We start from the raw sequence: 16,282 nt of genomic DNA, 5'->3' as shown, positions 1-16,282 counted from the left end.
TCAATGGGATGACAGGGTCTAAACACACAAGGAACACACACCCTGTCTACTAAGAACAATGCTCTCCTCACCAAAAAACTTCTTGAGGTTCTCAAAGGTGGAACAACTTGTCTGAAAGGACACAGCTTGACTCTTGGCTCTGCTCCTGGGCAATAGACAATAGCCCATGTGACTGCAGGCAGCTCCCTTCAGCCTCTGCATACAGGCCTCTTTACTGCACCCTTTGGAAACTTGGGAGGATGGGGATGTACGGTGGGCCCCCCACACTCTTGCCACCCTGTCCACTGCCCCCCCTCTACCCCCCCAGACCAGGCTTCAGCATGTCTACAGCTTTATAGAATACAACTATTCTCTGAACTTCAAAACGTTCAAATAAGTGGGCCTCTAATAACTCAGACGTTAGGGTGATTATCCCCATTTTCCTAATTGTAAGACTGAGGGCTAGGGAAGACTAAGTATGATTTGCCCAAGGCCAGAGAGAGAATTCTGTCTAGCACTCTGAGCCCTGGCTCCAGCCTGCCTTGCCAGCCATATTCCACAGGACTCCCTCCCACAGACAGTTGGCCAAATGAGCCTGCTGCTGATCCACACACAGGGCATTCCATCGCTTCTCAAGTCTAAAATGCCCTCCCTCCTTAACTCTGCCTAGGAGAATCCCAAATTGGCTTCAAAGCTCAGCTCCTCCCCCTGAGGCTTGTTCTGACTTCCCCCACCCCCCAGTACCTTGGTATCTGTGTGGCATGTTATGGGTTTCCATTTCTAAATATATTATCTCCCCCAATAGAATTCAAGCTCCTTAAGTATAAGGGCTACTCCAATTCTGTCTTTGCACCCCAAGGGTCTAGAACAGTGCCTGGCCCACAGTGGATACTCAATTAAACTTTTTCTACCTTTTCTTATACTTCCAGAGCTTCAAAAGTACAGATTTTGGGAGATGAAGGAGATCACTGCAAGCATCTAATCCAGCCCATAACCAAAAGGGACCCTTACTTTCTTAATGCAGCCTCAGGTCACTCAAACTTTCTCAGTTTCCCCATTGCCCTGTTGACTCAAATGGAGCTTGTGGTCCACTCAAACCTCCAGACCATGTTCACACAGACTGCTGTCTAACCATGCCTCCTCCATCTTGTACTTATAAATTTTATTTAACTTTGAAATTATCCCTCTGCATTTCAGTCTCCTGACTTCCTTTATGTCTCAAAAAAAGAACTAAGTAAATCCAGGGGCAAGACTAATAAAATATTAATAATAGCAGATACAATAAGTCCCAAATTTAATGTAGCTTTCAGAAACCAGGCTTCTAAAAACCAAGGCTCCAAATAAATTATAAATTGTTATCAAACTAAAGAGAAGAGACAGGTGTGGCAACAGAAAGCCCTGGAACCTGGCCAGATTCTGGTAGCAGCTCTGCTACCTCTCACCTTCAAGACCTTTAGACCAGGGGGCAGCTGGGTAGCTCAGTGGATTGAGAGCCAGGCCTAGAGACGGGAGATCCTGGGTTCAAATCTGGCCTTAGACACTTCCCAGCTGTGTGACCCTGGGCAAGTCACTTGACCCCCATTGCCTAGCCCTTACCACTCTTCTGCCTTGGAGCCAATATTGACTCCAAGATGGAAGGTAAGGGTTAAAAAAAAAGGAAAAAAAAGATCTTCAGACCAAAGCTCCCACATATAATAAAAGACTCACAATCAACAATTTTTGTGGGGGATCAAAGAACTGGAAACAAAGTGAGTGCCCATCAATGGGGGAAGAGCTAAACAAAGTATAGAATATTACTGCACAGTCAGGAAAGCACTTGGTATATAACCTATAGCAGACCATTCCCTCCTGGGAGTAGGGAGGTAATGGGGTGAGGGTGGAACCTGAATCAGAAAATATCAAAACTGTTTCAACATGTAATTAAAAAAAAGTTTAAAAAAGAATATTGATGAAAAGAATATGAATGAACTGATTCAGAGTGAATTGGAAATGAATGTCTATCAATAAAACTAAACTAAGCTAAATCAAAGAGGTTGATCGTAGATTCAGAGATCCCACTCTCAAAGACAGAAAGACAAGTCTCATAAAAAACCAAACTATTCTTAGTCACAGCAGCACTTTTTGCTATAGCTAAGAACTAGACAACAAAGTTTGGGAAATGCCTAAAACGAGTGAGAAACATGAATGTAATGCTGTATTACTATGCTAAAAAATGATGGAATACAATGAATGCAGAGAAGCATGGGAAGACTTATATGAACTTGGGCCAAGCAAAGAAAATAGAACCTGGAGAACACTATAACAATGAAAATAATGTAAATGAAAAGCACATCAAAACAGGTGAAACTGAATGATATAAAATTACAAAGACCAACTTCAGCACCAAAAATGAAGGAAGAGTAGGCACTTCCCCCTTACTTTTTTGTAGAGAGGAGGGACAATGGGTACGAAAAACAGTAGAGGTCAGACTTTTCTGATGCATTGGTTAGTTTTGCTGAACTGTTTTTATTTTCTCTTTCATTTTTTCAAATAAGGAGTGGGAGGGGGAGGGCCATACTGGGAATTTTAGATAGTGTAAAAATAAAAGGCAGCCACAAAAATGTATCAACTCCTAAATAAAATACAGTCCTTAGAAGTGGGGAAAAGAGAGGGGGGGTAGTTGGCTAGAGAATTTCTGAAGTCCTTTCTCTAACCTCACTTGGGTAAAACGCCTTTCTATTTGGTTTTTAGAGTTCTGTGTGTATTAAAACTTGGATTGCTACTATAGGAAATAAGGTCTGCCGTTTCACATTCTCTCCATTTTTCCCATAATCACTTTCTGAAGAGTTGACCAATTCTGATGAAACATAAAACATTCCTAAAGGGTTATCAAGTTACATCTTAATTTTGTTTTGTGGTTCTGTCTGCCAGGTTGAAACAACAACAACAAAAAACAGCCAATGTATTTTTAAATAAGTGGATCTTCTGTAATTTTTAACAGATTTCAATGAAATCTGGTACCTGGGTAGGGCACAGAATTGTGTGATTGATTATACTGTGTTAGCATGGTCGCTAGAAACACTGGTGCCATGGAGTCTGAAACAGGCAGCCTCATCTTCTGGGCTTTACATCACAGTTTGTTCTAGTTAATCTACAATCACTCCCAAAACTCTGGCTCTTACTCTGGAAAGCTGGGCAGCTTAATTCCATTCAACCAGCATTTCTTAAAACATCTACAACATGTGAGGTATTATACTACTCAATGGGGATACAAGGGAAAAAATAAAAGCTGATGTAAGATTTAAGGAAAGAAGCTTAAATTCCCTTGGAAGTAAACATGTGTACAGACAAGTAGATAAAAAATTTATACAGTAATTTGGGGGTGAAGAGAATTCTTGTGTTAAGCTGTGCAAATATGTGTGTGTCTGAGAGCCAGAGACAGAGAGTGGGGGGAAGATGGTCACAAGAGATCAATCTGAAAAGAAAGGAACTATACTTTTAATGAAATCTTTGCATTAAAAAATACTTTGCTGAACCCCATCTTCTCTGTGGTAATCTGTCTGGAGCCTAACCTTGAAGGGCTGCCACAATTTGACCCCAACTTTTCTTTCCTGGGGTTTTCATATGATTTTCTTTTATGTATTGCACATTCTGACTAAAAGAGCCAAACTACTAGCAGCCTGATCTAGTGAGGGAAGATTTGGATATGACATTGGAAAGACCTGGGTTCAAATCCCAACTCACTGACACTTATTAAGACAACTGACATTATGATGCATCCACTATGTGTCAGGCCTGTGCTAAAACCCTGAGGAGACAAAGAAGAACAAAGGATAATCCCTGCCTTCCAGGAACTCAGTGTAATAGGAAGACAACATGCATACAACTATGGACAAACAAGTTACAGAGGCACTAAGATTAAGGAAGGCAGTGGGATTTTAGCTGAGACCTGAAAGGAGTCAGAAGACAAAGATGAGAGAAAAGCATTCCAGGCCCCAGCGATAGACAGCCAGTGAAAATACCTGGAATCAAGAGATGAAGTGGCTGGAAAGCTACAGTCAGGAGGCCAGGTCTAGGAATCACAAAGTACAGGGAAGGTACTAAGTTATAAAAAGACTGGAAAGGGGAGGGGAGACAAATAATGAAGAGCTTTCGAAACCAGAGGACTTCATATTTGAAATAAATAAAGCTGAATGGAGTGAAGAAACATGGCATACAAACCCACCAGCAGCTATTGTAATAGTCCAGGCATGAGGTGATGAGGATTTGCATCAAGATAGCAGAAGTGTGAGAGGTAAGAAGGGGGCATATACAAAAGATCATACAAAGGCAAAATTGACAGGCACTGGCAACAGATTAGATATGGGGTGAGAAAGAGTAAGAAGTCAAGGATAAAACTGAGGTTGAGAGCCTGGGTGATTACGAAGAATGATGGTTGTCTCCACAGCATAAGGAAGTCATGAAGAGGGGATAGTTTGGGGAGGAAAAAAGGTGTTCAATATTAAATATTTAGTTTAAGATATCAACAGATCATCCAGTTTGAAATGTCCAATCGGTAATTGGAAATGCAAGACTGGAAAATGCACAGAGGGTAAGTCTAGCTAGGCAAATCTGAGAATCATCTGCATAGAGGTGATAACTGAATTTGTGAGACCTGATAAGAACACCAGCTGAAACAGTTAAAGGTATGGCCTGGATGAAAATCCAGCAAAGGAGAGAGAGAAGTAGTCTGACAGAGAGTAGTGTCACAAAAACTTAGAGAGAAGAGACTCTCAAGGAGAAGTGATAATGTCAAAGGCTATAAAGAGTTCCAAAAGGCTAAGGATTGAGAAAGGGCCATTTGATTTGGCTATTAAGAGAGTGTCAGAAACTTTGGAGAGAACAGTTTCTGTTGAAGGATAAAGTTGGAAGCCAAACTGTAGAGAATTAAGAACAGGGTCTGCGGTCTTCTCAGATAAGAGGTTCTTCAAATGATGTAGCCATAACAAAAAGAGAGGGGAGATGAAGGCAGAGGCATGTCTCTGCTCTTCACAGCATTGTGCGACTTAGAACTAGAAGGAAAGTTTAGAAGGTATCTGATCCAATCCCTCCTATTATATAAAGAAGGGCATTAAGTCCAAGAGAGGTGAAGTGACCCACCCAAGGTCACACAACAAGCAAACAGCAGAGCCAGATGAATTCATCGATTCTGCCTTGATATTCAGGGCTCTTTCCCCTATGCCATGAGCCCCTTTCTCTTCTTCCCAGAGCTCTTTCTCTTATACCATAAGTCCCTTTCTCTTCTTCCCACTTATTCCTCTGTCAGAAGAAAAATGGACAGGGAAAAAAACACAGGTCTGAACTGGACTCCTGGGGACACTCCTGGGGACTCTCTTGGTCTTGGAGTGAACTAAGGGAATTAGATTCTCTCTAGTTAGTTCTCCACCTTAGTCAAGGCAAGATACACCTAGCACCCAGAGACCAAGCACAGACTAGAGCCTTGCACAACACAGCAGAGATCAATGCTGCTAAGGCAAAACCACCAAGAAATGCAAGAGCCTGTGCTTGGCATCCCCACTACCCCTGATAAGCCTCATGCTGCCCCCTGGTGGCCCCAAGGCTCCTTAGCCTTTGGTAGGGCTGTCCTATGTTGAATGTTGGGAGAAGACAGCAGATGAGACATAACAGTCACCCTACAGGGATTCTATAATCAGGGTGGTTAGGAAGGACACCTATGAATTACTTTGAAGGATGGCCTTATCATGAGAAATCTGAGGGGTCCAGGGAAGACTTCATGGAGAGAGCATTCCAAAGCTCACATAGTTGATCTTGTCTCTTTTTGAGGATAGAAGAAAAGGTCCCAGATTGAGCTGGGAGCAGAGACAAAGCTAAAATTCTTTCCCCAGTATTGTAGCCAGCAGAACTCTCCCGTCCCACATCATGTGATCTTAGCCAGGCTCAGGAACAAGCCCTGAAATGAAAGGTCATTTTTACAAACATTGGCTTCTGATGGAACCAGGACGGCTTGATGTTCCTTTCCACTCTCACCTGCATTCCTAAGAATCCTTACCAACCCCAGCCCTTTTAACACAGGAGCAGCCTACAGCAAGAAGAAACACAGAAGTCTAGGCCCCTTTCTCCTGTGTTAAATCTGTGCAGGTGTTTTGGGAAATGCTCTCAAGAGATGAAAGTACTTTCTTCTTCCCTTGTTCCTTATACACATTAACAATTTCAAGCATTGCAGAGAAAGGAGAAAGGGCCACAGAGCACCAAACTGCAAAGAAGACAAGAGTCAGTGGAAATGACAAACAGGCTGATAAAAAACTTGGAAAGACTTAAGTGATGCAAAGAGAAGGGAGTAGAACCAGAAGAACATCATACATAATAACAGCAATGTACAATGATCAACCGTGAATGCCTTAACTATTATCAGCAATGCAAAGATCCAGGACATCTCCAAGAGACTTATGAAGAAAGCTAACCACCATAGAAGGAACCATAGAAGGAGTCTGAATGCAGATTGAAGCAAGCCATTCTTTATCTCCTTCATGAGTTTTTTCTTTGTATAAGTGATATGTGTCTTCTTTCTTAACATGAACATGGAAATATGTATTGCATGATAACACATATATAACATATCTGCCATTCTAGGTAGGGAGTAGGATAGGGAGGGAGGGAGAGAACGTGGGTAACAATGTCAAGAAAATGATCATTAAAAATCGTATTGACATGTTAAAAAAAAGTTAGTGGAAACACAGCCAAAATTCCTTTCACATTACAGTCAAATGCCAGGGGGCCTAGTCTAGGTTACAGCCTCCAGTGCCAGGGCATGTATCAGGAACACTCTCAAAAAAAAAGGAATGAGATAAATTCCCCCAAATAACAGCTCTGTCAAAATAGCCAGCTGGCAGGCTCTGGGTTTACAAGGAACCGCTGATGTAGAGAATGCTTAAACAGAGTCCTAAGAGGTGAGTTTGACTGTTCAGGAAGTAGTCAGCCACACCAGGAAGCTAGGTAGTATGCAAGGTCTGGGTGTCTGAGGCCATTTAGCTCTCATTTGATGCCAACATTCTCTGGGATGTCCAAAGCATTTTGGCATCATTACTCCAAGTATTCATGAGTCTGTCTTTGTGTAGCATTAAAGTAAGAACTAAAAAAAAAGCCAGTGAAACTGAAACAGACCATTCATTCAAAGAACTGGAATGTAAGATAAACAGCCTGACACAGATGCTCAGGATTATCAACAGGTGGCAGCAAATCCATGGTTACCAGGTGGTGCTCTGAGGCCTCTGGGTTTCACCTGGAGTGAAAGCAGGTGGAAGCTGAGGTGGGAAGGTCCTTACTCAACCAGAGACAGGGCCTCCATTAGCTCCAAAGCAGGGGGTGGCAAGGCCAGAACTGGGCTCTGAGGATATCATCTTGGCAGCTAAGTAGAGGACCAATTGGAGTAGGAAAGAGTCTGGAGGCAGACAGACTGACCAGAAGACTCTCTCCAGAGAAAAGATGAAGAGTTGGCTTCACTAAGGGAATCCAGACTATGTGAAAGGAGAGAGAGGTTAGAAAGGCAGACATAACAAGATAACAGATTTGATTTTGGGAGCAAGTTTGGTAAAAAGAGTCAAGAATGACACCAAGGTTGTGTGTCTGAGTGGTTGGAAGGATAGTAGTAGCTTATTACAGGGAAGTTGGGAAAGCAGGAAGGTTTAGATGGGGAAGGGGAAAATGATAATACTGAGTTTGAGATGCCTATGGGATATCCAGTTCAAGATTTCCAAGAGGCAATCTATCATCTTTGTGAAGAGAGAGGCAATAGCTATCTAGCTATCTATGAATCTGAAGAGAGATGATAATTGGGCAGATGAGATCATCAAGGAAGATAATATAAAGCAGCTTCTTCAGACTCAAACAGAAACTGCTCATAGGGAGCATAATGACTTATAAAAAACTACAAATTAACATGTGTTTTAATGTGTTTTTATTTTGTTAAATATTTCCCAATTTCATTTTAATCTGATTCAACCCATTCACAAACATGAGTCTGATATCTCTGGCAAAGAACAATGGTTTTTAATCTAGAGTCTCTGAGTTTGTCTTTAAAAATACTATGATAATTGTATTTCCATATAATTGGTTTCCTTTGAAATCCCTTATTTTTTATTTTATGCATTTAAAAACATTACTCAGAGAAGGGGGTCTACAAGATCTACCATTTTGAAAAAAGGGCCCATGACACCCAAAGGTTAAGAACCTCTGTTATTGAGGAAGAGAACAGGAGGGGGGGCTGAACCCTGAGGAAACTCATAGTTAGTGAGAATGACCTAGAAACCAACAAATGGGTTTGAGAAATCAACCTTAATTGTCCAGCCCTTACCACTCTTCTGCCAGCAAGTATCAGAAGGTAAGGGTGGGGTGGGGAGGGGAGAGACTGAGAAAGAAAACAGCAGGCAGGAGAACCAGGAAAGAGCACGGTCATAAAATATCACAAAATCCAGGAGAGGAGAGATTATATAAAAGAAGAGGGTGGTCCAAAGCAACAAAGGCTGCAGAAAGGACAAAGATGAGAACTGAGGAAAGGCATTAAATTTGGCAATTAAGAGATCACTGGTGACATTTTCAGGTGAGCTGGAATTGCTGCATTTTAACCAGTGCTGAGGTTTGGGAGAAGGAGAAGAGTAGGGAGAGAAAGAGGGGAAGAGAAAGAAGGAAAGGGGTGGTGGTGAAGAGAAGGAAAGAGAGAAGAGAGAGTAAGAATTCTACCTAATTCTCCCTCACCCCCCACTTGCACAGGTCAAAAGGTCCAAAGAATCTTGGAATTCCCATCCTTTCTTCTACATCACCTTTCCTGGAGCAGCAGCAGCTTGTAGTTTCTGTATCTGGAGCCCATAGACTGAAGCCTGACTCATACTTAAAATAAACCTGAGCAGGATACTTCTGAAGGACTTATGTAAAAGAATACTATCCACATTGAGAGAAAGAACTATGGGAGTAGAAATGCAAAAGCAAAACATATGACATCACTTATCACATGTATATATGGGTATGTGATTTGGGGTTTAGACCTTTAAAAAAATCACTCTATAGCAAAAGAAAAAAAATTAATACAGAAAATAAATAAATAAAAAATAAACCTGAGCACCCTAAAAATATAAGAAAAGGACTTCTAGCAACCATGAACTGTGTGTTGCCCCTTTGCCATACATGGTTTCCAAACTTGAGCCCACTTCCCCTAGACTAAACATATGCTTACAGAGAAGTCTAGCACAGACTTTTGGGGCGATGTTTTGTAACAATTTTTCTTACCTTAGTAAACACATTCTTTTCTAAATGCTATTTAAGGTTGACTTACTTAATTGATCTTCAACTGATCATCTTGGCAAGAAGCACATTAGTGGACATTCAAGACAATTCGTCAGAGAATCTTAGATCCTGGGGAGTATCCCTAGATTTGGGGTGTGTTCTTGAAAATGGGAGTTGGTATAAGGATCATCAGCACTTACATGGGCTACCCTGAACACAGTATGTCCATTGTCTGTCCTCCAGCAGGCAATGCCCAAGGCTCCCCTAGGTTTTCATATGGAAAGATGTGACAGAGGCTGGCACTGGAGAAAAGTGCCAGGCTGAAGAGTATGTGAAACTGATCACCTCAATGGGGGAGGGGCAGCAGGAGTGTATTCTGGAGGAGGAGGAGACTCTGGCTTGGAGAACAGTGAGGGTCTCTTGGTCTTAGGAAGCTGAAGAGAGAAGTTGGGAAAAAGACTTTCGGTATGGAGAGGGGGAAAGAGAGGAGAACCCCCTTCTCAAAGCGGGGTTCAGGGGAGACAACAGATGTAACAGGTTGGCTCAGAGTCCTCTCTGAGGGGGTTTGAAGATTTTCCCCCTTCTGTCTTCTCTCCTTAGCTAATGCTGTTCTCCCCAATTCGCTCTTGTCCCTCTTGTCCCCCCCTCCACTATTCAAGACCAAAAGGTCTCCCCTTGATCCATTCACTCGCACTCAGCTTGGGGAACAGATAACTTTTAATGTCAATTCAATCAGGTAATACAAAAGGAATAATGGGCAGGGAAGAATGGGAAAAGGGGGTCCCTGTCTCTATCTAAAACCCCTTCCCCTCCCTCCTGGAGTTTGGGGGGAACTCAGGCCTTGGCAGTCTGAGCCCCCTGAGAGAAAGTCAGATTGATTCACCCCTGGGCAACAGGAACTGAGGTAAAGTCTGCTCAGGTTTCTCTTCAGAAAGTCCCTTCAACTGGAAAGTGCTGGGGGGAAAGATTTCCAATCATCAGCAGGAAAAGTGGGTAACCCTCAGGAGAAATTCTTTTCCCCAACTTCTCTCTTTGGCTTCTCAAGACCAAGAAACCCTCACTGTTCTCCAAACCAGAGTCTCCTTCTCCTCCAGAATCCACTCCTGGTGCCCCTCCCCCATTGAGATGATCAATTTCACATACTATTCAGCCTGGCACTTTTCTCCAGTGCCAGCCTCTGTCACAAAGATGAGTGGGGATGATCCTTTACAACTCACATTAATTCCTCAGCTAACTTGGCACATAGGAAGTCCTAGCACCTATGTCTCAGGATTGAACTTGAAGCTAAAGATAGGAATGATTACAGAGGCAAAATTCAGCTCCATCAGAGGCTGACTCAGAAAGAGAAGTCTTGGCTAAGAGAACAGAAAAAGAGGATGAAATCAAGCCTGAAGTGGTGCCACTCACAATGTTTTCAGAATTCTACTCTATTGGCTGAGCTGGATTTAATGATCAGCTTGTAAGATGATCAACACTAGGGTCAGCTATCTCACTGGTCCCTTCTTCCCCTATATACAGAACATGGACAAACTACTCTACCAGAGTCACTTTCTGGGCAACCTAAGACCACCTACTTGGCCTTCTCAACTTTCTTGTCCGTGAGAACAGGGTCATCTTAGTCAACAACAAAAAAAAAAGAAGTTCTGGCTCACAAGGTGACCAGCAGAAGGGCTTTGGACTCACTAGACAGAATAAATATCAAAGAAAATGATCTTCTACCTTAATTTTCTGAGAAATGTGTCGTAGGGAGTCGGCAGTCCCCATGTCAGTGTCATCAGTAATACACACCACATCAAGTTTCATCTTGAAATCTGTATAAGGCAAACACTTCTGCACGTCTTTGGATGTCACCACAATTACCTCTGTCACAAAAAGGGAAAAAAAAAAGCAAAATTCCAGCCACATTCTTCAACAACAAATCAGCTACTTCTCCCAGACTGTAGCCATGCTGTAAGCATTGGTCAGTTGTAGGTGAGGTAAGTCAGGACAAATGCCCTGACTTAGCCTACAAAACAAGCAGAATATTTTAAGAATTGTTCCTTTTGGTTTGTCATTCTAAACTTGATGAAAGTTGGTAAATATGAGCATTTCTACATTCAAAGAAGCAGAGAAATAGAGGACTGGCTTCTCAACTCCAGACACAGTGGGGATGGGCTAGGGCAGAATGCAACATACATGTTTATACATGACTATGAAGAGAATCTGTTTGGTTTGATTATGCTTATTTGTCATAAGAATTTTTTCTCTTTCCTTTTCTTCCCAATGTGGAAGAATGGAATAGGAGAGAAAAATCCATTTTTGCTACTAAATGGAACGTTTTTTAAAAGGGTGTATTGTCAACTGAGCTTCAGTTTTCTTCAATGAAAAGCTACAGATATAGCTGTAAGGTCAGATCTGCATGTACAGGGCATGACTACTCTGGCAGGTTCTGCTCAGCTCCTCTCTCTTCCGGCTTCCATTCAGCATGGTAATTGCCCTAGCCTTCTGCATGAAGCACCCTGGCCACTGACCTCCCAGACCCCACGTCCCTGAGAACAGCCCCCATACTTTCTGCCTTATTTGGCCTCTATCACCCACCTCTTCTCCTGGACTCTATAGTCACTCCTCTTCTCCACTGTCTTTTAAAGCTTGACTCCACATTTCCTCCAGCCTCCTGCAGGGCCCTCTCTTAATGAAACCATTAACAATAAGGGGTTCTATAAAGTGCTATACTTCTCTTTCCTTCTCACATTCGCCCAGCCCAACTTGGCCATTCCACTTTGGGAAAGCCCAAAGTAAAGGCAAGCTAGCCTTCCCTGAAGCTTTAGTTTGACTCTAAGCAAAACTCTGAGTTCTAGGGGCCACAAAGAACAGGTCATATCCCCCTCCACAGGACAATTCCCCAAACTCCTGAAGACAACTACGACATCCTTCCTGAGTCTTCTTTTCCACACAAAACATCCCTAGTTCCTTCAACTCACACCCATATATGGCACAGTCCCAAAACCAGGCACCTTCCCAGTCAATCAAGCCTGCACTCTCCAGGTGAGCACATGAGCACTGTCTGACCACAAGGGGAACCATCCCATTAGTACTATAAAAAAAGTGAATGTTACCCTGAGTTCAAATGTTGCTTCTGACAACTACTGACAGTATGATTCTGGGCAAGTGACATTATTCTAAATGCCCCAAGCAGCAATCTAAAATTCTAAATTGCACAGAAGGTGCCCACCTCTATGGGCAGAGCAAGATCCTCAACAGGAATCCATTACACCATGGAAATATAGAAATGTCTTATCATTCCATCTTCATAACAACCCTTTAAGGTAGGTGCCATTATTATCACCATCACTGAGGTTAAAAAACTAAGGCAGACAAAAGTCACACACAACAACTACTACTACTACTAATAATAATAGTGGCTAACATTTATATAATGCTTACTATATGCCAGACACTGTGCCAAGTGCTTTATAATCATCATCCCATAATCCCTACTGTTATTATCCCCCTTTTATAGATGAGGAAACTGAGACAGATGGAGTTTAAGTGACTTGCCCAGGGTCACACAACCAACAGGTATCTGAAGCCAGATTTGAAATCAAGTTTACCTGTCCTGATTCCAGGCCCAGCACTCTATACACTTCATTGCCTATAGCTGCCTTTAAACACTTACTTTGTGACCTGAGAAATCCTGTTCCTCAGGATAAGCCTCATTTTTAGGAATCCCACCCCCTCACCAATAAGCTGGAAACTTCATTTCTCAAACTCTGCCTTTACCTCTAACTCCTAAGCCTCTGGGCCACTGTTTTTTGATGTTTAAGCCTTCAATATTTTTCCTGTGATGGAAGTAGAGGATGAAGGTGTCACTTTTTTCAAGAGAAGTTTAAGGTTAGTCTCTGAAAAGTATCAAACAGTACATTTTCTGCCCTTCTACTATCACAGAGGTCTCTAGCAGCCCCTTCCTGAAGCACTTTCAGAAGGTGCCATGGTGGCATCTTGGGGAAGGCCCTACACCTAAGCTTCCTCTCCTGGGCTCCTCCTCATAGTCTGGGACTTAGCTGCCTTTGAAACTCTACGATCCTTCACTCCTGGCTCACCAGACCCTCATAAATCTGACAAATTATAGGGTCTGAAGCACTAAGTGCTGAATAACAGCATTTTGTGGTAGGCTGTGAGCTTACCTTCAAATCCGACGCGCTCCAGCAGGTTCAGTGGGTACCAGATCAAAGGTTTATTGCCAACAGGGAGCAGGGGTTTGGGAACACTGGAAGTCAAGTCTGTCATTCGGGATCCCACTCCTGCAGCCATCACCACTGCTTGGAACTCCATGTTTCCAACCTGAAACCACAAAGAGCCAGTTAGTCAACAGGGCCAGTCTGTAATAAAATGTGAAGCACACCAGAAGGCACTCACCCAATTTTCCTTAAGGTCACCTGTGTTCCCTTATATCAATGGATGCTTCCAGAAACTCCTAGTATGGGACATAAGAATTAAAACAGCATAGAATTCATTGAACTCTAAAGTTCCATACAAGAGTCAGGCAAGATCTGGCCTGGAATCCTAAAGAGGAAGGTGGCCTGCTGTGTTACTCTGGGCTAGCTCCTTAACCTCTCTGAGGCTCAGCTTCCTCATGCAGCTCCCTATCTCAGGTGGATCCAAGGACAACTTGCCCCTTCCACTGAGAACTGGAAGAAGGATCCTTAGAATTCAGGCCAGACCCTCTGAGTCAGGCTGCCTCCCAAATACTGAAGAAAGAAGCTTCTGGATCTCTGCCCATGGCTGCAGTAAACACACCCCTTGCATAGTACTCTCTGGACTGTCAGCACCATAGCTAACAAACATGGTTTCACCCAAGACCTTTTCATTTCTCTGACTTCTGGATCTCCTTGAGACTTGGCTCCATCATTGATGGTGTATTCTCGGATCTTTAAAACACAGATTGTACTTTCACTCACTGGTCTTGGTGGGGAAGTCAAAATACTCCTTGTTCCCCACTGCCATGTCCAGGCTCTCCCTCTACCACCATTACTCAAGTAATACCTAGGTTCAGCCAATCCAAATGTATCACCCAATCAAAATCCTGGAATCTGTTGCCTACAGTCTCCCAGGATATTCCCCTTCAATGCTTAGCTAGTGCTTTCTCTCTTCAACTCTTGCCCTCATTCTAGAGGGTTTCATATATATTAATACTCCCTCAAAAACCCTAACCTTCCATTTCCTCAATTTACTTATTTCAATTGACCTCCTCATCACACACAAAGATGGTCATACCCTTGATCTTGCCATTACCCACAGTGGCACTGCCTCCAAGTTCATGAACTCTGAAATTCCCTTGTCTGATCACAATCTGTTGTCTTCCAACCTTTCCCTATTCCTTTTGTCTCCAAACCCTACTCTTCAATCCTCTGACTTCACAGTTCTTTCCCAGGCCATCTCCTCTTCTCTGGCTACTCCCTTCTTCCTTCCCCATCTTGACCCCTTGGTGAATCAGTTCAACTCTACACTCACTGGCTTTTATCTCTAATCTTTTGCCCCTTTATCCTATCAAAAATCTTGCCTTGCCAAATTCCAGCCCTAAATCACTCTGTCACCTTCTACTGCCTGAATCCTATACATGTGCTATTGAACAAAGCTGGAGAAAACCACAAAACTGTGCTCCCTGGGTCCACTTCATATTTTTGTTATATATTTCAACTGGCTATTCCCTGATGCCAGGCAATTCTACCATATCTCCCTGAACAACTCACTCTCTCCAGAGGCTCTTTCAAACCTTCTCATTCCTCCTCAAAAGGCTCCCCCTTCCCCCAACCCTTCCGGTTGAGAACTTTGCCTTATATTTTACAGGAAAAATTAAGGCCATTTAACATGAGCTCTGTCTTCCTCATCTCTTACTATTCAAGCCCTTCTATCACTCCCTTCTCCTTCACCTCCATCCCACATGAGGAATTTACTCCTGGCCTAGGTAAAAATGCACAAATTATCCCATTCCATTCCTTCCTCCTGTAGATTGCCTGCCCTCTCATCCCCATCCTCTCATAGGTTTATCATCCTGGTTTAACCCAATGCTCCCTTACTGATCCCAAACACACCCATGTCTCCTCTATCATCTTCAAGAAACCATCACTAGCAGCCCTGCTAGATACTATCCCGTGTCTTTTTTCTCTTTTGTGACTAAACTCCTCTAGAAGGCTGTCTACAATAGGTGCCTCCACTTCCTTTTCTTTCCCTGACTTCTGAACTCTGTAGTCTATTCTCCAACTTCATCATTCAACAGAAACTGCTCTCTCTCTCAAGTTCAGTGACCTCTAATAACCCTTGTTCTCTCTTTTTAAAAATTAACTCTTTATTGTTTGTTTTAGCATTCTTTTCTTTTTAAATTTTGAGTTCCAGATCCTCTCCCTCCCTCCCATCCTTCCCCCAACGAGAAGGTAAACAATATATCAATTATACATATGACATCACGCAAAACACTTCCATATTAGCCATATCACAAAACAAAGCAGGAAGGAAGAAAATTACATATACTTCAACTTGTACTCAGAGTTCATCAGTTCTCTCTCTGGAAGTATATGGCATTTTTTCGAGAGTCCTCTGGAATTATCTTATATTACTGTATTGATCAGAGTAGCCAAGCTTTACAGTTAATCATCACCACAACATTGCTGTTACTTAGCACAATGATCTCCTGGGTCTTCTCATTTCACTTTATACCAGTTCACTTTGGGTTTGCCATGTTTTTCTGAAGCTATACCCTTAATCATTTCGTATAGCATAATAGTATTCCATCCCAATCATATGCCACAATTTGTTTCCAACAAATTCCCCAAATGATGAGCATCCTCTCAATATCTATTTCTTTGTCACCACCAAAAGAGCTGCTATAAATATTTTTGTACATATAGATCCTTTTCTTTTTTTTTCTGATCTTTGGAATACAGACCTAATAGTAGTATTGCTTGTTCAAAGGGTAGGCATTTGTCATTTCTGAAAGATTTGAGGGTGTGTACCTCAGAGTCGCTTTAATTTGCCTTTCTCTAATCAAAATATTTTTTCACATAACTGTAGT

At 42.5% G+C, this 16,282-nt stretch overlaps 1 protein-coding gene across 2 annotated transcripts in view; it reads right to left on the bottom strand.

Annotated features, from left to right (window-relative positions):
• Nucleotides 1–16,282, bottom strand: part of EIF2B3 (eukaryotic translation initiation factor 2B subunit gamma) — a 94,482-nt gene that overhangs the window by 74,212 nt on the left and 3,988 nt on the right. The window contains exons 2-4 of one of the 2 annotated variants that reach the window (XM_056815241.1): nucleotides 13,630–13,687; nucleotides 13,398–13,554; nucleotides 10,954–11,096 (exon numbers count right to left, since the gene is read on the bottom strand). In XM_056815241.1, the coding sequence (XP_056671219.1) occupies nucleotides 10,954–11,096; nucleotides 13,398–13,545 (291 nt within the window). In that variant the 5' untranslated portion in view covers nucleotides 13,546–13,554; nucleotides 13,630–13,687. The remainder of the gene's footprint in view (nucleotides 1–10,953; nucleotides 11,097–13,397; nucleotides 13,555–13,629; nucleotides 13,688–16,282) is intronic. The other variant, XM_001363162.4, reaches the window with a different exon arrangement.

Source organism: Monodelphis domestica, chromosome 2, assembly GCF_027887165.1.
Source record: "Monodelphis domestica isolate mMonDom1 chromosome 2, mMonDom1.pri, whole genome shotgun sequence".
Classification (NCBI taxonomy): Eukaryota; Metazoa; Chordata; class Mammalia; order Didelphimorphia; family Didelphidae; genus Monodelphis; species Monodelphis domestica.
Note: the sequence above shows the minus strand (reverse complement) of the source record. Positions and strands in the feature narration are given on the sequence as shown.